The 21679-nt window shown below is 39.4% G+C and overlaps 1 protein-coding gene across 1 annotated transcript in view; it reads left to right on the top strand.

Annotated features, from left to right (window-relative positions):
• LOC121955365 (receptor-type tyrosine-protein phosphatase kappa-like) overlaps window positions 1–21679 on the top strand; it is a 148845-nt gene that overhangs the window by 46929 nt on the left and 80237 nt on the right. Inside the window, 3 exon segments of the mRNA XM_042503286.1 lie at window positions 11147–11255; window positions 11258–11269; window positions 21209–21369. Coding sequence (XP_042359220.1) covers window positions 11162–11255; window positions 11258–11269; window positions 21209–21369 — 267 coding nt within the window. The 5' untranslated portion in view covers window positions 11147–11161.

Raw genomic sequence — 21679 nt, 5'->3', positions numbered from 1 at the left:
CAAGAGAGGAGCGGGGTGAGGGCAGAAGATAGTCAGGGATGGAAGGACAGAAAGGCTCCGCACAGAGGAAAAACACACATTTCTGTTTTACTGTCACTGTCAATGGAAACCCCTGAATCAGCTGAACATGCACACACACACACACACACACACACACACACACACAACACACACACACACACACACACACACACACACACACGTCTCAGATTCAATTACAGCATTGTGAGATGAAGGAGAAATTCTTCAGCCTTCAGCACTTCCAATTAAACTACCGCTCTGAGTGTGTCTATGTGTACGTGAGTATGTGCGCGTGAGTGTCGCTGTTGGTGTGTGTGTTGCTGTGTAAGTCATGTGTATTTGGGTGTGTGATTGCGCGTGCCAGTGTGTATGTTTAACAGGCGAGGTGTGTGTATATGGGTCTTGGCTTTGATGGCGTCGCGCTGCGCTGCAAGGGCCACTGAAGCGTGACGACTGAGAGTTTGTGTGTGTGTGTGTGTGTGTGTTGTGTGTGTGTGTGTGTGTGTGTGTGTGTGTGTGTGTGTGTGTGTGTTGTGTGTGTGTGTGAGTGAGCCTCTCTGATGTCACCTTGTATCATTTCAGGCTAATTTCACCTATTCTCAGAGTGGGAGAGAGAGAACAAGAGGCAGAGAGAGAGAACAAAAAAGTAGAGACGACACTGAGAAAGTAAATGATAAGGTACAACTTTATTAGTGTCCTTGAGGCGGTCAGGGCCACTCACTGATACACACACACACACACACACACACACACACACACACACACACACACACACACACACTCAGACAGACAGACAGACAGACACACACACACATACGGATTAAAAATACCAAACAGCAACAAGAGTACAGAGGATAATACACTATTGTACAGAGCAATGTCAAGGGGGCATTGTAAAGGAGCAGTGTAAAACTATATAATACAGATGAAGTAAAATGATACTATCCCATAATTCCTGCACCAATTCCTCTCCTCCTCCTTTTTATCCTCCTCTCCTTGTTTAAACCATCTTCATTTGTTTGAGTCGAAAACTAAAGCCGTCACACTGATTCACTGCTATGAAATGTCCCACAAAGCCATACACGATTAGAAATCCGGGTCAGCAGACATAATTATTAACTGGACTTGGCCAAAATTTTAATGATTTGGAGGGAAACAGTATTACTGGTGGTTGGAATTGGATTTTAATGACGTAAACGTAATTATTGCCCTTGAAAATTATTTCCGTTTGCAAATAGGAACCTCCCTCCCTCTCCCTCTTTCTCTTCTTCCTTCCCCTCTCTTTTCTTCTCTTTACATTGTATGATTGTGATGCCACCAAACTAAATGGATTTTGATCCTGTTTGAACGTATTGGTAATACAGTAAAAGATAAATAGACAGAGACAGAAATACAAGAAAAATAAGAAAAAAACAATGATTTGTGCGTTTACAATACAATACAGTTAGACTTAGAGTGATTTTCCCTGTTTCGCCTCCCTTCTCTCTCTTTCTCTCCATTTCTTTGTGCTCTTCTGTTTCGCCCTCTTTCACTCATCCTGTCTTATCTGCTCTCTGATGATAATATCTCTGCCTGCAGACTGAAACAGAGCTCTGCTGATAAATACTAGACACAGTCAGAAAAAAGAGAGAGAGAACGAGAGTATTTGTTGTTGTCTCATGTGCATACATTGGAGAAAAAAATGACCAGTTTGGCCTCGGCTTGTGATCAGGACGTTATGATGCAACAGTGATCTGATTAGCCCTAATATAGTCACTGTAAAACATCATGCAGGAATTTAATGGAATCAACTGTCTTTTTTCTTGTTTACATAAATATGTTACTTTTTATGATTTCAAATTTATTTAACATAATATATCTATCTTTTATGTTAAGACCACTTCAGAACTTATAAATGTGAGTTCTTCTAACTTTAAGTCTTTTGACTTAAAATACATCCACCTGAATCTAACATAATTTTAAGTCCATCTTGAACAGTAGCCATGCCTTTATACATGTTTTGCTGTTTAAGGAGTGGAGCGCAGTAGAACAGCCTCAATAGCAGCGTCTATCCTATTTAACCGTTCGCCATTGTTGCTTCTCATTAGACAATGAGTGACAGCAAACTGACAGTGGTTTTGGTCCTGCCTATTATGCTGATTCATTCATCAAGTGCCCGCAGCACTCAATAGTTCTGCTGTTTCATGTAGTGATGTTAGACGAATCTGTCAATCAGTCGATTTTGTGGAGTGGGCAGATTCAAAAGTCTAGACCCAGGCAACAGGATGGCAAAGGAAATTTGCCAAGATGTTTAACCAAGAACTTTAACCAAGAAATCCCTTTTTGGCAGAATGCCCTCTATTAAAACTTCCCAAAAGTTGGTTCAGGATGCTTTGTTTAAGAGTTAAAAACTACCAGAGTCCCCTCTTTTTTGTTGTTTGAAGAAAACATGAAGAAGTGTGAGTGTGTGTGTGTGTGGTGTGTGTGTGTGTGTGTGTGTGTGTGTGTGTGTGTGTGTGTGTCTAAAATACATACAAAGATAAGTCATGGTTGTTTCTTTTTATAGTGATGAAAACAGTGTTAATCGTGATGGTTAGTACTATATCCAGTCCCTTCTCACTTACACTGTCAAGTTCAGTTCACTTTTCTCAGTTGGTTTTACATGTTTAGTATGCATGAGACAATTTTGAAATAGTTATTCAACATTTCAGTTCACTCATGTTTGTAAGGAAGCAGAGTAACTTGGGTTTATAAGTCGTACCAGTTTAAAATGATTTACAGTGATTGTGGACTGGGAGAATGAAAGTGCTATGGAATAAAAAAAAACGAAGTTTCCTCGAATCTGCAGGCTCCGGTGTCATAAAAGTTATGCTGACATGATCTTGAGTCAGTGACCTTGCATATTTTTTATATCTCATATATCTGCTTTTTTGCATGCAGAACTCAGTGACCTTAAATCTGTCCAGATTGGATGCCTGAATGTACTCATCTTTTCCTCTCTTCCAACATACATATAGTAGTTTAACTAAAAGTCTTTACTTTTTTTTAAAAAAAACTGATTTTGTTTTTGATTTTGTCAGCACCTCGGCTGACAGCACAACCAACTCCGAAAATCTCTAATCTATGTTTTATTTACAGAAATTTTCTAATTTGACATTTCACAGTACTGTTTGCTTTAGCTGTTTCCTTGCTTTAACTCATCATCTCATAAATAAAACACAGGTTATGCGCATTCAGTTTACAAAATATTAAGTCCTAAATACCATTGAATCTCCTTGGAGGAAATCACTGTTGGTTACTTTAAGGGCTGAATTCAAACATTTATGCATTTAAATGGCAGATGTGAGTTCAAACACAAATAGCCTCTCGCAATAAAACCCATTGAAGACCCGAGATGTTTACTTACAATAGACAATGTCAAAGCATGTACAAACAGTGCAGTAAAAAGATAATAGCTGGGAAATGTAAATGTAGAAAGTATTTGTTTATTTTAACTGATAGTACAACAGCAAGGCCATGCTACACTGATGCGATTGTCTGCTGTCTCCAGTGATGTACTCTGACAGCTGAGGAGTGTTCTGCACAAGGGCGTAAGTATTGACTTAGCATTCTTAGATTTGATAATCAGCCATCTCTTAGTTATAATGGACTTTCTTTGTCATAATAGATTTTCTGGAATTGTCGAGAGAAAGAGAAAAAGAAGCACCTCAGACCTTCATTTGATTTAAGCGTTTCCAAGGGACTTCTATCTGAGCAGACTATAGCTGTTAGATCTGATTTAATACTGCCTATTCTGCAGATCGGTTAGATCACTTTGGAGAAAAGGAAAACTAATCAGACGAGCTATTGTTACACATTCTTGCCGTGTTGCCAACTAATAATCTTGATCTAGGCTAATAACTGAGCAATGAACATGGTCGTCTTTTTTTCCTCGGTGTCCCCCCTGGGGCTGTTTGCACCCATGTTTCTGAACACTTTGAGTCAAAGCACTTTTCTCTGACTCACCTCCTGGAGGTGGAGGTCGATGCAGATCACCACAAACTGAGTCTGAGTGACGGTGGCAGATGTTGTGTCTGATGGCATTCAACAATCTTTTAGAAAAAGCTGCGTCTCTCCCGTGCCACAGTGTGTATGTGTGTGTGTGTGTGGCGCTCCTCTCTCTGCCCTTGAGCCTTTATCAAGTCCTTCTAATTATTTTATAATGCAAATGAGTCGCCATTATTTCATTAGCGAGGCAGCCAATCACAGAAGCTGATTAGGAAGTGATTAGCATGCAGGCGGTTTCTCTCTCTCTCTCTCAGTGTCCTTGTGAATGGAGGGGAGGAGGGCAATAATGACCCATCTGGACACACACTAGTGTATATAGTTCGAAAATTGTCATAGGGATTTGTTATACAATAAAATACAGTTAACACAATGCAGACAGGCACTGTACAAATACACAACTACACACTGTACTTGAGAAACATGTTTGACGTGGTTCTGAATGTGTAATTCAAAGTCCCGCGCAGGTCTAATTTTGAGGAAGGATTACCTGCTCCTGAACTGGAACCATGACGTACAAAACCACATCTGCCGTGTCAACCACACATATGACCAATTAGTTCAACAACCCGACCTGAACCACTGACACAAGACCAAAGCCTGACCCGAAACCGCAAATCCTATAATATACGACGTTTAAATAATTCAGTTTGGCAGCAAGTGTAAAGGGATCATTTTGGAATATTTCATACACGTAAAACTAGAATAATATATTTTGAAACGCAGGAAATATAATTTAAAGAATGCTTGTGGCTCTTCCTTATAATATTGAGCAGTACATCTCTACAGTTAGTAACGCACCGGATTGAAGCAGCTCTCACACACTGTGAAATTAAATTATTATTAATCTAATTTTATATAAATATATGTATCATCCCACACCTGGCCCAAATGTTCCGTATTTCACCCAGAGACAAACCTAAGAATAAAATTAAGAAAAAATATTTTTGCATATCACCCATCAGATACCTGTGGGTGCCCAACCCAATGCAGGACTCGGGTGTAATGTGAAAGAAGTTGGTCATAATAATAAACTCACAGATGATCATCAATTCTTTTAGCTCATTGTTTTGGTTTTACAGCTACAGTTGTACAGTTTTGGTTTACTCTGACCACTTAACAGCCATTCATAGTAGTATACATGAAAGAATCACGTCTGGAGTTTCTCTTGGTTTAGATGAGGAGTGGCGCTGGTGTAGAGCGTGCAGGGGGCAGAACATATCTCATAAAGCATGCTATGAATATTGTGGTGTATTTTTTATGTAAGCCACTTTGTGATTTGGTCACAAACAACAGTATTTTGCTTTTCCTTTAATTTTTCTGACAATTCCGACTTTTGCCCTCAGCGACAGAAATCTGAATCCTGTTGTTGTCATTAGCAACTTCATGTAAATGAACCTTCTTCTTCTCTCTTGGATGTTTCTGTTCTTCCAGTTCTAACATGTCCACCTGCTCACTGTGAATTTATCAAAGACCTGCTCTTTTCACATACTGGTTCAATTGGACATTACACAGACTTTATACATTTAATGTCCAGTTCAACTTATTCGGGCATTTGCATTCTCACATACAGCTCCTTCGAGTAATGTCTAGATAAGTTCAGGCTTGCAGCGCATGTGTGAAAGGGGCTTTATAGTGTTGTTTTTGGCCAAAGTAGGCAGCTGTTTTAAGCCAAAAAGCTCTAAAAACCCACAGTATGCTAGCGGCCCAGCACTAAACAGCCGAGCTGGCGAACATAGTGGAGCATTTAGCAGCGAAAGAGCCAGCTATTTCCCAAAACAGAGCTAAAAGGAGAGTAAATATTGCACTTAAATTAATGACGTTGCCTTAAACATGATTCCAAATGAATGCCAGTGTGTCTCTCTCTGTGTCTGCTTGATGTATAAACAGGCAGCTGTTCGCTATAAAAGTTGTAATATAAACTTGTTAGATGTTATAGATGTTATGTCAGTGTTGTATTTACAGCTTGTTTCTGAAAAATAGTTATTGCAGGTTAAATTAAAGTTTGTGCCAGTAACAGAAACACTACCAGAGCTTCCCAAAGGCATAAAATAATTCATAAGAATTTAATTATTTATGTTGATGTATTCAAGAAACCATCTCAGAAAGATACTTGATTGATTACTAGATCAATAGATTTTAACTTCGTACAACATTTGGACGTGACTCGAGGTAAGAGGCAGAGGTAAAATAATAGCTCCAGGTCTGCTCTTCTCAGTATTGGCAACAACGATAAACTGTCAGATGCATGTGTTCGTTGATGTGTGTGTTGGTTTAAGTTGGCAGGACATTGAGGAAAGGAAGAAGTGTTAACTGAGAACGTGGGCGAGCTTGGTTTGTGTGTGTGTCTGTGTGTGTGTCTGTGTGTGTGTGTGTGTGTGTGTGTGTGTGTGTAGACAGTTTCACACATTTGTGGTTTCTGCAGATCCCCTTTCCAGTGGACACACACATACACACACGGACACACAGCTACTTTATTCAGTATGTTTGCAGCTGAAAGCAGTGAGAATCTCTATCAGAGGTGTGCAGACAAAAAGAGGAATGCTGTATGACTGAGAAATGTTCTTTTAAACCAGTTAGTAGGGCGGAAATTTAAAACAAGGACATGTTTTTTTTTTCTTCAATGCTTAGTCAAGGCAAAATACCTCGTCTACCATGGCACTATATCAGAGCTGAGTGAACTGTTTGTCTGTGTATGTGTGTGTGTGTGTGTGTGTGTGTGAGTATGCAGACTTAAAAGCCCACAGCACATATTTTGAACACGGTGAGTTTAAATCCAATTTTGCTTTACACTGTAGACTGCTTTCAGAAGCAGAAATTCCAGGAAAAAAAAGCACTGAAACTGAATAAAGCCCCTGTATGTGTTCTGTAGTTTGACAAAGTTAAACAAGGCCAAACAAATGCTGTAGCATGTAAACCAAGGCTAAGCACTTCTGCGATTCCACAACTATGGCCGAAATATTTCTCACTTAAGGAAAACATGCAAAATTTTTTAAGTATTACTCTAAACTAACACTCATGAAGTTTACTGTCCAGCCAGCAGCAGCCCTGACCACAGTATTCCAATCAGTGAGCAATGAATGAATCATGTGCCATCAAGGTTTTTACTTGTAGCTTTATTTCAAATAACTCACATATTACTGACATTGACATGAATTTGTATAAATGGTTGCTGTGACATTCAGAAAAACTACATGTTTACTAACTACATATTTTTCCGCTTACCTGTAGTGCTGTCAGTCACTACATCAGTCTAGATTGTTTTGGTGTGAGTTGCAGAGTTTTGGAGATGTCGGCTGAAGAGATGTCTGCTTTCCTCTCCACTATAAGGGAACTAGAAGGCACTCAGCTTGTTGAGCTTAAAGCGCCAAAATAAAATACCTGAAAAACTCAAAAGCAATGTCTCTTTCCAGAAATCATGACCCAGTTACTCAAGATAATCCACAGACCTTGTTGTGAGCAGTTTAATGCAGGAACTATTTTCTTTCTACAATACTACATCCGCCATATCACTGTGTAGAAGGCAGCATGCATCCACTCATGCATGAGAGGCTTGTGACAGTGTGAGATATAATCATTAATGGCGTCCTCCTCAGCTGAGCTATACTGCTAGCCAGCCCAGTGTGCTAGGTGAGCTAACAGTAGACATTTACACGTGTTGATATGGGTTGTGGGTGTAGAAAGAAAATAGTTCCCATATGAAGCTGCTCATACCAAGAACTGTGGATTATCTTGAGTAACTGGGTCATGATTTCTGGAAAGAGACATTGCTTTTGAGTTTTTCAGGTATTTTATTTTGGCGCTTTAAGCTCAACAAGCTGAGTGCCTTCTAGTTCCCTTATAGTGGAGAGGAAAGCGAGCGGCAGACATCTGTATGGCTGATACTCCAACACTCGGCAACTCACACCAAAGCAATCTAGACTGATAAATAGCATTACAGATAAGAGGAAAAATATGTGTTTTGAATTTGGGATGAACTGTTCCTTTAAATGCCCATAATTCAGGACCAGTCTCACAGTCAACAGCAGTGCTTTTGAGCTAACGTAATCGTAGTGTTATCATGCACATTAGCAGTCAAACCTAATATTGAACACTGACGTATGACAGCTGCTTGTTTTGTCTCATCAAAGATCATATTAATTAAACAATCATCGCTGGTATTTTAAACTTTCCCACCTTGCTAATTGAACTTGAACATTATATTTACTGAGCATCTGAATGATTAAGCCCTTTGGGAACAAAGATGCACAGTTTAATTTAAGCAAAGCTCTACTCTAACAAAGAACCCTGTAGTGCTGCTGTGCATGTGGTCATTTCCACAGCCCAGCTGGAGTGTTTACATAGATCTAGATTCATGAATATGTTGTATAAAATAAGGCATATTGAATTTATAGAAACAATCTTGCCAGGAGGTTGGGAGAATAGTTAGGAGGTATACCTCGGTGCGAAGAGTGGCGCCAGTACTATGTACAATTCTGTTGTGTACAAAGGATAGTATTTTCTACTGCAGCTGCAAGACATGCACAAGGTTACTCTTTGTGCTTGCATGCATATAGTAAAAGAAAACATACCTATAGTTACTCGAACATCAATGAGGTGGTTCTGATCTAAAAACACATACATTTTCAAACTTCTCCTTTTTTTGTTACTATACCCATCAACATGTCATATTATATGTGATATTTGGTATGGAGTGATTACCATGCAGTAGTTTTTCTCTAATAATTTTTAGAGCTGTAAAAATGACAACTTAGTTGCAAACTATTAAATTAATCGCAGACTTATTTGATAATCAAAATCGATATAGTCGAAAATGGTTTTACTTATTATTTTAGATAAAACAAGTCAACATTCCTGGATTCCAGCTTCTTAAATGTGAATATTTTGTAGTTTCCTCACTCCTCTTTGATGGTAAACTGAATATCTTTGGGTTATAGACTAAGCAACTAATCAGTTAATCAAGAAAATAATTGTTAGTTGAAGCCCCAATTGTTTTGCCTATACTTGTATACTGGCTCATAGATGCTGTATATTCCGATATACACATTAAAACATACTGTACACCCCACTGTCACACACTTTGCTCCTTTAACCCATGCAGAGAGAGCTACCTGACAGCAAGATGTAAACTGACACACACACTGTGGGAGACAGGAAGTCAAGGAGATTACACACACACACACACACACACACACACACACACACACACACACACACAGCAGCGTTTGTGAGACATGAGTAGAATTAGATTCTGTACATCCAAGTTAAGTTTAAATTGAATAGTTTGGAGGAGAAAAATGCGTGTTGTCGTGCTGTGCCCTCTACATGTCCCAGCATTTTTCGCATTATGACTGGAGGTAACTTGCTGTGACGAAGACTTAATTGAATTGAATGGGAGTGAACTGAATTGCACAAAGAGATGGCTGGTTTAAAGAATGACGCCAAGGGGAATGCGATCCGGTGTATCTCTGAGGCTGTGAGTCACAGGCAACCATACAGCCAGCAGCCGAAGACAGTCGCTTAGTTTGATGTTAACTTGTTTCTCCTCCGGCGGCGGCTGTCACCTCTTGGTATCCCTCTGTAGCGGGAGCTCAGATCAGTGGGGTATCTGAGGGCCTGTCGTTCTGCTCTCCATCACAGCCACTGCAGCTTGCTCTAGGACACAGGTAGCAAAGCTGCAGCGCAAAGTGAATGTTAGGAGATTTATGTAGCTGGCAGTGCTGGTGGCTCGCTCTCGTATACCTCAGTGTCGTAGTAGCTGTGGATATATTATAAACATGCCTGATGTGCATTGTAAGCCCCTTACCCACTGGACAAAACAAACACTATCACTAACATCTGGCTTTTGTCTTTAGTGGAAAGGGTTACACACGGCATTCACTTCCGCGGCAAAGGACTCCGCAGTAGTCATGGGTATTTTTCAACTCCAGCTTTGACTGGCTTTGATCAGCAGTGATTAAAGTGACACACCTAATTTTAGCCCATTTTCTGGTGCGGTACAATGTAGCATTGTCACAAAATACCATCCATCGCCCACCAATCACCACTTGAACATCGTTTAAAAGATATATTGCTGTCTTGAATTTGGTTATTTTAATTAGAGTAGAAACGATTCGTGGATTAATTGCCACGTCTGTGTACTGTATGTACTATGCAAGTTTACTATATTCAGCCATTGTTTATTCAGGGAAAATTGACTGAGCATTCAGCTCTTTTACAGAAATGCCCTGGATTCACATTCAGTTGCCTAAAAGGATATATAAAATATGATAGCAATAAATTCAATAAAAACAAATAATTGGCAGAAATGGCCATGAAAAGTTATAAATAGCAATAAAATCAGTGAAAAGGATGCAAAAGATTAAATAGCAAACACATCTGCAACTAGTGAAAATTGCATACCACAATAGAAAAAAAAACAGTAAAAATGATGACAATAAAAACAATAAATACCATAAAACTATGTACAGATGATTTAATCTTGTCCTACTCTGGCCAATGTCAAGAAGGACACATATCTGTGAGCACTAAGTACCAGTGACTTGAATCAGATGGCACTGTGGCTTTTCTTAGCCACATCTCTCTGAGCCATTTTATTAACACAAGCCGTGCATCACTCGTAGGTCAATGAATCAGACTGCTAGCAGTAGCCTGCATGTTATTTCTATCAGCAATATTGCCATTGCACGCCACATATCATTGGAGGTTGATTGTTTCAGCTAGCCGTCAGGGACAAGTGGCGTCTCTCTGCATTAGGGCAACTTCCTGCTTAGGCTGGGCCACGGGCGGCCAGCTCACACATGGTTGTCCCGAGGCTGTGGTGATGGGCTCAGATGATCAGCTGAAGGCCCTGATGGTTGAGTCAGAGGTGATCCTGACTTGCCTTGAGTGATGACTGTTGGAGCTCAGACTCCTGGTGGTTTGTTAATGAGCTGAGACAGACACACACAGAAAAACAACGTACAGGAAAAGGATCAAAAGTTAAAGTTGATACGACCAGAAAGGAATTCATGTAGCGATTCAAATAACTAGATTTAATTCTTCTGTCAATAATCACTGATGGTATGAGATTAACTAAATCGTATTGTTTTTCTCTTTGCAGGGAGCTGTACGTTTGATGAAGGCTTCTCTCAGTGTGATTACCAGCAAGATCCCTATGATGACTTTGACTGGACGCACATCAACACCCAGGAGGTGCCATACGTCTCACCAGACCTGCCACAAGGTGACTTCCTTTCTCCCGTTTCCGTCATCCACGGGTTCAACACATCAAAGTAGAGGAGGAGAGTAACTAAGTCAGGGTGTCTTCAGGTCCTTAAAAAGTCTTAAAATGTCTTACATTTAATTAGTTAAGTCATCAAATTGTCTGAAGTTTTAATTTGTGAGGTCTTAATTGCCACTAAAATTTTATCTAATTTCATTCATCCATCTTTTGATTTATGTTTCTCAAAATGAGTCAAGCTCTGCTCCATGAAAGTTACAAATCCTTAAACCCACCACTGAACCTAATACTGTCCTTTTACTTTATACTTGCACATACCTGTTGTTAAATATCGATTACCCAACTCACACTGATTCCTACATAAAACCTAACTGCACGGGACCACATATATACAACTTACCTTTAATGCTTACCTGCAATGCTTAAAGTAGAAAAAGAGGATTTTAAATTTGATTAAAAATTATCCTGAAAAAGTCTTAGAAAGCATTAAATATTAGTGTCTGAAAGCTGTAGACACCTTGAAAAAAATACTTTCACTGTTCTTATTGTTTAATCTGGTATTTTTCTGCAGAACCAGTACTTTAATTTTGATACTTTGAGCACTTTTTTAAAAATCCCTCTTTACTTTTACTTAAAAGACAAGTGTGTCAGAATAAATGGTATCTAGCAGCAAGGTTGCCAATTGCAGCCAAATGAATATGTCTTCCCTCTTAAGACAGTAGCTTCCAGGTTGCATTCACGCCACTAAATTCAAGTTGCAACTTCAATGTGAAAATGCTAAAGTTCCTCTCTAGAGCCAGTGTTTCTTTTTCGTCTGTTCTGGGCTACTGTAGAAACAACATGGCAGACTTTGTGTAAGAGGACCTGCTTGTTATGTAGTTATGAAAAGCTCATTCAAAGCGAATGAAAACACAATGATTTTAAAGTCCCTTTTACACTGATAGTCAAGGTGGGAATTTTGTGTTGTTATTCCACCTCGTTGTTCTCTATTAAAGGTGCAATCGTGGAATGGGGGGACAGAGTTTTCACACTTTTAAGCTGGCAGCTAAAGTGACAGTGCCAAATATATGTCTGTGTAAAAAGGACAGCTGGTAGGACAGGACTGGTATGACGTTTTGGCAGCGTTTTTTTAGTTAGCAACTAACATAAAGTAGAACAACAGCCAGAATTGACCACAAATTGGGAAACCAACGAGGTCCGGGAGCTCCTTCCCTTCTGAGTAGAGGAGATCAGCCACCATATAACAGAGACAGTAAATGATTATTATTGCCATGCAATGTTGTTGTTATGTTTAGAAAGCGCTGCTGACACATATGTTATATGTCACACTAGAGGTCAATGCTGTTGTGTTATTTGTCATGCCTGCCACGCCTTTTTTTGCTTCTGGATTGCCGACATGTTATCTAAAGTCACACACTGGAACATCATGATGCCTCCATTGTTTGGTTCTGTGTAAAAATGCAAAAGGGACTCAGCAGTGACCCTATAACGCAATCTCTTTGTAAAAAGGGCTAATCATTCTTAGTGATACACAAATGAAAACATAGCTATGAATATCATCTGTTATTTTTTACCAAGAGATCTCCCAGAAACATACACACTGGGCCTTTAAGCGAGTTCAGATGCAGGCCTTTTACTTGTAAAGGAGTATTTTTACAATGTTGTATTGGTACTTTTGCTTTAGTGAACGATCTGAGTACTTCTCTCACCTCTGACACCTCTTCTGTATCCCATCCACACTTCTTCCCTCTCTCCTCTTTTCTAAGACATCCTCTCCTCTCCTCTTTAATCAGTTGTTTTTTTTCTCTGTGGTGATGATGAAGGGGAAATTAAATCTTTCTGCCTCAGGGCTGAGGGTCTAATTAACAGAATATGAGGTCATTAATCAACGGCAGGGAACAGGGAAGGTTGCCTACTTTACAATCTTAAAAGCAAAATGTTGTAATAATAACCAGCTATGCAATGTGGAGATAGTGACTGACTTTACAAAATTAAAACCACAGAGGAAGAATGTTGAAGGGTTTATGAACAACGGCGGTAACCACAGTGACCATGTTGAAATGTGACCACAGACATGCTTGAGTTTGTTCATATCTTTAATTTTGACCTCTCTCTTCCTTTTCTTCTCCCCTTACCCTAGTCTCCTCTTATTTCATTTCTTCTTGTCTTTTTTCATCTCCTTTTGTCTCTTTTCTTCTCTACTCTGACTTGTCCTCTTGTTTCTTTTCTCTTCGATTCTTTCCTTGCAGTCTTCTATTTCTTTTCCTATTCTCTTGTCTCCTTTCCTCTCCTGCCCGGTCATCAATTATCAATTTGTCTTCTTTCCTCTCATCGCCTTTCTTTTCCTCTCTCCTTTTCTTTCCTTTCCTCTATTCTTCTTTTGTCTCCTTTCCTCTCCTCTCCCTTCCTTTTCTTTTGCCTTGTCTTGTCTCCTTTCCTTTCCGTTCCTTTCCCTTTCCCTTCCTCTCCTCTCCTCTCCTCTCCTCTCCTCTCCTCTCATTTTATCTCCTTTCCTGTCCTCTTGTCTCCTCTTGACACGTTTCCTCTCCTATGGTCTCATCGCCTTTGTTGTGGGAGATTATGACTCTGTTACCATGACAATGTAATGCCGTTATTTATCTCTCATGCATATCATCATGACAACCCAGATACACTGACATTAAGAGAAAGGTTCAGTTCAATGACAGCTCTTTATGATTTTCACACAAACACACAAAAAAATCCCAAAGTTGTTTGTGTGTCTGTGTGTGTGTGTGTGTGTGTGTGTGTGTGTGTGTGTGTGTGTGTGTACCTGCTGTCTGGTGGCTGCATGTGGTCTTGGATATATTTAGACCATGACAGGATGATGAGATGCCTTGCCCAGTGGTACACAGCCAAAGTCTAGCATTTAGTGATATTAATACAGAGCGGTGTCACTATGCAGAGAGGGCAGGTTGGCAGTTTGAAGAGGTTAAATACCTCGGCCCAAGAACGCTAAAGTAATGCCTGGAATTAGCAAAGCATTAACTCCTGTAGGCTAGTGGGATGAGCAGGAACGAGGATGGCATTGCAGGTTAATGGTTTTGAGATGTTGGTTGCTAAAGGTGTGGGGGGTTCAGAGCACTGCCTAAAGGTACAGGAGCATGAATTGACATTTGATGTGTTAATAATGCCAGCAGGGCGTGGGACAGCAGTGCTGCGGATGGGAAACAAGGTTGCTGGAGGGGATTACAGAAACAGCACTTGGCTGGGTTTTGTATTTGGAAGAAGTAGCAGGGAATGGGTGAGGGGTTGAGTTAGTAGCTTAAATACCTTGCCCAGGGACACAGTGGTAATGTCTGTTATTAGAATTGTTGTTTTGCCAGGAAATCCTAGCCACCAGTAATTTAGAAGTACTCTTGTCTGGCTGCAGTCTCCCTGAGGGCTTGGCTTGATTTAGAGCATTGGATGTAAACCTTTTGGGCTTTTGACCCTTAATGGTATTTACGGTATACAAGGTATTTAGAAATCCCGACGGTGTGATTTTAAAAATGGATCCTCATCTTTCTATTAACTTCATACTGGAGAGGCTGCATTGAAGATGTTTTGAGCCCTGGAGGTTACACCTGGGCCACACTGCATGTGTGAGCAGTGTGTTCACACTGGCAGCGTTTGTGCTGCTGCCCACTGTTATATCTACTGTATTTCTGCAATTTAAAGCACATACTCCACTCTTTTTTTAAGCTGTGCCAGATATTGCATTGTCAACAACACGGTCCTGTAAATGTTTCACAGGAAAAAGCATTGTGTCAACAACCAAAGGGATTCTGTCGACAGAAACGTTGTCATAGAGCTTTTATTTTGAAACAGGAAAGGTTCAGTAAAACAGATACATTTGTATTTCCTCATGTTTGTGACAGATAAAGACATTTAAACTCTAGTAAAAGTGAAAAAGTAAAATTCAAGGAAGGTATGAAGACATAGATATCACCCAAAACTAAACTTTGTTTAGAGTGGATTATGAAAGAGTATCTGGCACCTCAGTGACCTTTGGGAGTGAATTTATTTTGCTGATTAGTATTTAAGGGTTACAGTATATATTGTCAAAGGTATTGACAGAAGAAAACAAGTAATATTAGGCCTTTACACAAAGATGTTATAGTCATTGGATAGTTCGACCAACAATTATACTTTTGTTTCTTATAATCCACATTGGTTTGTCCCAGTTACTAATCACCATTTGTGCTTAAGGCGGTATTGAGTGTGGAGGGATGGTTTGGCAGTTTTTGTAATAGAGCTAAAACTATTCTGTGTAATCTCTTTGGGGGTTGATGTTGGCACTAGACACCATGGCAGGGTCTAGATGCCACGCTGGCAACGTGCATTGTGCCAGTTGAACATTCATGGGCTGGGGCTCTGTGGCTCATTGGACTAAAGCAGATACTCTTGACTCATAATGTTGTCAGCCAGTACCACTCTAAATCTATTTGGCATGCCATTCTCCCCATGTCTCTCCCTCTCTTTCCTCTTGTTCTCCACAGTGTACTGTCTAATAAGGGAGGAGAAAAAAAGGCATTTAGACTGCAGTGAAGCTGGTCTCTCATCCACTGGATGTTTTAAAAATGAGTGAATAATGATGGATACAGCAACACAAACTATGCAGCTTTAAAATTTGCATTTAATCAAACCTCTATGACACACATTAAGCCTCCCAAAAGTAGTATTTTTTATTGCATTGTATTGAAAACATATACACCCCATGTAATCGCAGTGAGAATTACTTTACAGGTATTTCATGTGTTGCGCATATATTGTTAAGGCCCTGACACACCAAGCTGACAGTTGGCCGGCCAGTGGTCAATGTCGAGCCGTTGGTGAGCGTGTGTCACCCTAGTTGACCCTAGTCGGCCCTTGTCAGCTGTTTTTCATCTGATTCAGCATGTTCAATCAGTGTCAGAGCCCGTATATACAGTATATGAAATCATTGACTGACAGTTCAGCTCAGTGCAAGAGAAGAAAAATGGAAGTAAGAAAACCAAACAATATTATTATTTTTCTTAAATATGAAGAATTATCACTTTTACAATGTCATATATGGTAGTAAATTGAATATCTTTTGGTTTGGGACTGTTTGTCAGATAAAACAAGACACTGAAGATGCCACTTTGGACAGAAATCAGATACAAATCTCCAATCACACAGTAGTGTTCAAAAACACTATTAAAAAGTAAAATTTTAAAGACAGGTTAAAAGAAATACCAGCGAGATAGAAAGATTAAATCAGTCCCACGTGTGACAAGTACAGTGTAGCAATTAAAGTATATGGTGAGTCTTGTTTCTTTATTTTAAACAAGCTGCATTTTTTTTGTATCCCACCTATTGCAGTTGGCCATAAAACGTTGAAATTAAAAGTCACCCATTAGCTGTTATCCCAACAGCAGGCTGTTACTGTTTAGCTGGAGAACGGTCCTCTTTGTACCACGCTTCTGCTGCTGTTGTTGTTATGTGACATATCTAGGTCTTTAGGCTGTCACGGGGGTATTTTTAGCCTCATCGTTATATTGTGTCGTCATTCTATTAGCGGCCATTTTAGACTTTGGCAGTTCAAAGACACCAGCCATTTTAGAAACTGGCAGACTTCAGGTGTCGGATGTTCTTGGCATCACAAGGTCTACTTTCTTAGCTTGGGTGTTGTGTCAGTTTCATGTACTGTCAGTTTTTTTATTACTCATCTTTTCTGAAGCCAGTTTTTTCTCCAGATTAGGTGTTGTTATTGTTCTGTCTCTCCAGGCTAAAACATTTGAATATTTTTTTTGAAAATTATGGAATATTATAACTATCAACCAAATGCTATTCAGGTGTTTTTACCTTCTTGCTCTTAGGATTTTGCAGCAGGCAGTGTTATGATAAGCTGAAGTGCTAAAGGTTATATTTTTGCCATGTTGTGTGTGTTGTGACATATCTGGGTCTCTGATTGATAGCAGTATTTTTAGCTGGTGCACCATCTTGGCAGCCATCTTAAAGACGCTTTACTCATGTCACCATCTTGGTATGAGTGCCAAAAATGAAGGAATAGGAGAAACACCCATTATGTGTTCATTTTGGATGGCTGTATATTATAGAGATGGAGGGAGAGAGTGTGGTGCTGGCCTAGTATTGTTTCCAGTCTGACTGGCTGAAGTCCAGTTTGGATGCTCTCATTTTGTGTTTTGTCTGTGACATTCAGAAGCGGGAAAGTAGGATTATTCTAATACTGGCTGAAATAGAGGTGTCTGTTTTTTGTGTGTGTGTGTGTGTTTGCATGTGTAGGCGATGTTGGGGTGGTAATGACAGAAAAAGAGGAGGAGAGATCAAGAGAGAGAGGAAGAGCCAATCCAATAACTGGGGTACAGTATTGGGGTTTTGAAAAGCTGTGTGTGTGTGTGTGTGTGTGTGTGTGTGTGTGTGTGTGTGTGTGTGTGTGCGCGTGCGTGCGTGCATGCGTTAGTTGAAAGCCTGTTACATTGAGCTATATTCTGCAGAGAAAAGTGTTTTCTCACAGTAGATTAGCTAAACAATGAGTGATAATCACTATTGTTTTGCAGCCCATTGTATACAGCATATTGTGTGTACAGTTTAATATGCAAATAGATTTAACCAGTTAAGACTGAGTGCTGCTTTGTTTATCAAAAGCACAGACATTATGTTGTAATATATCAATGTATTATTTATAAGCAGTTCCAACCAAGGAATCTGATTCGTCCACAAGACTTTTGGAACGTGCTCAAATATACATTACAGCACACCTGCCTCGACCCTCAACACTAAGAAGATTACATCATTTAAGCACGACAGTGATGCGGTCAGGGTTTGCAAGCATCGCTGAAGTACTTAAATGATGTTACACCCTTGAGTGTAATATTGCGATTATACAACTATTACCAACAAAATAAAAATGTGTAACCAAAATATATTCATGTTTTGAGGCAATCAGCTCTTAATTCTCTAATTCCTGGAAAACAATCAGTCACGTCAGTAGAATCCTATATGAAATGTTTAAGCTCTATTCTGTCTAGCTCTACTGTGTTCTGTTCTGTTCTGTTCTGCTCCTTTTTTGTCCTGGTCTGGACTGTTTTTTTTATAATGTTTTGTTTTGTCCTGTTCTGTTCTACTCCATTCTGTCCTATTCTACTCTGCAACTGACAGTGTAATTGTTTTCATTGCTGATTAATCCATCAATTGTTATTTCAGCGACTTCACTAATTACTTAGCCTATAACTGTCAGAAAATTCTGGGAAAATAGCCATCACATTTTCCTGGAGACAACAGGGATATCGTTATATTGCTCATTTGTCCGTCCAGGAGTCCAGAGCCCAAATATTTTACATTTACAACAATATAAAACACAGAAAAGCAGGAACACTCATATTTGAGTGGCTGAAATGAGCATATGTTTAACAATTTGCTTGAGAAGTTATACATTTAATTATTAAACTGATTAACCTATTAATTGTATTGTTTTAGCACCAGTTCTATTCCATTCTGTTCTATTCTACAAACAGACTTAAACACTATCATGGCTACTTTCTCTCAGTTTGTGATGAGATAATGTGAGATTAGACATCAGGCAGGAAAGGATCAAATTTCATCATATTTCACTGGAACAACATCTGGTTGAGGTCTGAGCTGATTACTGGAACATCTGGACGGGCTGACCGACCGTCCTGTCAGCACACCCAGATTATATTTTATTCCGAGCTCCATTTTCTGCAGTCAGCTACTATAGGTACAGGGTATTTCGCTTAGTGGTGACAGTTCGAATAGTGTGCATTTATTCTTGGCTTACTCATCTTTCTCATTGTGAGTGGCTGAAAAAACTTTCTCCAGAGCCCCATCATGTCAGAATAACAAAACCAACGGATTTATGTTTGAAATCAGCAGAGATGAGGAACATGATGCAAACAAATAAGTAAGCCAGAGAAATATAGCCCAGGGGATAGCTATGAAAAATGCAGTTAATCACGTGACACCACTGGGTTGTTGCAGGTAATGATATGTTGCAGACTGTGGAAACATTTGACTACTGTGGTTAAGGAGTCTGTGGAAGCCGCAGTGACTGGTATCAGCATGGTATAATGCAAACTGCAGCCGTCCATTTCACATTATTTTGATCGAGTCTGGCTTATTTTTCATTTTGTCCGGGAATCCAGAGAGTGAGGAAGAAATAAAAGTGTGTGATGTCATAATAAGATGTAGAATATCTATTCTTTTTCCAATTCACTGTGTTTATTTGTTGTTGGCAACCTCAAAATCACAAAGGAGAAACAAATGACACAGTTGTAACAGGGCTTTGTTTTTTGTGTTGAGGTACTGATGACTGATTCTTGTACTGTAAGCCAAAAAGGAACGAGAGTTACCAAGGTGATTAAAAGCATGCAAACATCAAGGGAGAGAGTACAGGGCTCTTTCGGGGTTTTTTTATTCTCATGACAAGAAACTCACTGCTTCAAAGTATCTGTGTCAAAGAGTGAAGGCCAAACGAGGACACAGAGCAGGGGAGTGGGGGAAGTTCACCTTCGTTTCCACTTCTTTGTGTCCTAGATAACAGAAATCAGATGGTCATAGATTAAATTTAGAGGTTGGGGTTTTTAGTGTGTAATAGATTTAACTCAAACGCACAATGAAGTCACAGGAGAAGGTCCTGCAATCCTGGTTAACTTTACATTCATACACAGATACTATATACTAAATAGGTAAGGGATGAGTTAGATTTAAGATTTGATTTGTCACATGCACACCACAGGATGTACAGTGAAATTTAAAGTGACTTTTGATTCCGAAAGAAAACAACACCAGTACCCAATGAAGATAAAAACAACTAAATATTTACTAATTAAGATAAAAAACAGAGTATGCAGCACAGAATAGATGAAAGTGTATGATGAACATAAGGTTTGAATTTAGATTAACTATATATGTATATTTACTGATGGACAGGGCACCTTATAAACATGCAATAATGATGGGGATTGATTCGATTTTTTTTGTTACTAGTGCCAATATTTATCCTGCTTATCAGTTAAATTCTCTATCGATTCTGTTATTGATTCCTATCAGTTTTCTGTGTGTAAATGAAGTAGGTCCTCATAGGAATTCAGTGTCAATGTGACTGCTTTATTATCTCTTTATTCTGACACTATATTTGTATCATTTTATATTTGTATATTCGTTTCATTTTCATTTAGGATGTCAAAAAACAGTTGCTTAGCCTGCCTGTTAGATGCTAATATTTTATGACATGGGACATTAACTCCAGGAACGGATATGCTGCCCAGATTTTAAACAGTGGCACTTGGACATAAACAAGTGTCACTCACAAGGGATTCCCGGAGATAAAGCCCATGCTACGTAAAAATGTTTCATCTTATTTTTGGTGTTTTTCAACCCTGACTTGAAATGATCATTTTACAGACCTTACAAGCAGCACTGTTTTCATCCATCGTCATGAAATGAAGCTATGTTTTGGACCGTTTGTTTGCCTAGCTGCATAGACACATGAGTTTGACATTGACACAACTGATAAGGTCAGAGGCATACGATTAAAATGGATTGGACGATTTTAAACTAGTTCACTGTAATTGCATCAGTTCACAGAGCTGTTGTAGCTCTCTTTCTTGTCCTCAACAAAGATTATTTTAAAGCCACACAGTAGCAACGAGAGTTGGTTTACTCATGTAGGTACATGTAACACAGGCAGTGGGTATACAATCTGCACTTCAACAAGTCCTGTCATACACACCAACTTCCTCCTCAAAGGGCACCACTGCTAGTCTGTTCAAGCAGTGAGGTATGTGGTCTACAAGCACAAACAGCTGCAAACAAAAAAGAAAAACAAGCTGGTTCGTGGCTCATGATTCAGTCCAGATTTAAAAAACTCTGTGAACCTGATCCACCTCAAATTACATGTGTTGTTTGATTTATTCTTGTCTCTATCTCTGTGTCCAGGTTCCTACATGTATGTGGACGTCTCTCAGAATGACGTTGGGGAGAAGGCCAGGTTTCAGCTGCCTGTCATGAAGGAGAATGATACTCATTGTATCGACTTCAACTATCTCCTCACCAGCCCTGACGGCTCCAGTCCTGGCACACTCAACGTCCTGGTGAAGGTAGTCAGAATAAACACAACATAATAGAGTTAAAGTAGTTTTATTTTTTGACTTAACGGACTAGGACTGCTTGGACTTGCTGCATTTATATGGCACTTACCTTTTTAAAGGTATACTATAAAGAAATTATTTGGCACTGTCTGTCAACAGTATTGGCAGTAAAAGTGAAATAGTGAAAGCCAGCTGCTTGACCTCTTTGCCTTGATATATTTGTGTTTTTTTCTGAGCCCAGAAATTAAGAAAATGAAGGCAGAAGGCAGAGTTTCTGCAGATAAATACACGACCATACACTTCTAGCTGATGAAGTAAT

The sequence above is a fragment of the Plectropomus leopardus genome, chromosome 16 (genome assembly GCF_008729295.1).
Source record: "Plectropomus leopardus isolate mb chromosome 16, YSFRI_Pleo_2.0, whole genome shotgun sequence".
Classification (NCBI taxonomy): domain Eukaryota; kingdom Metazoa; phylum Chordata; class Actinopteri; order Perciformes; family Serranidae; genus Plectropomus; species Plectropomus leopardus.
Note: the sequence above shows the minus strand (reverse complement) of the source record. Positions and strands in the feature narration are given on the sequence as shown.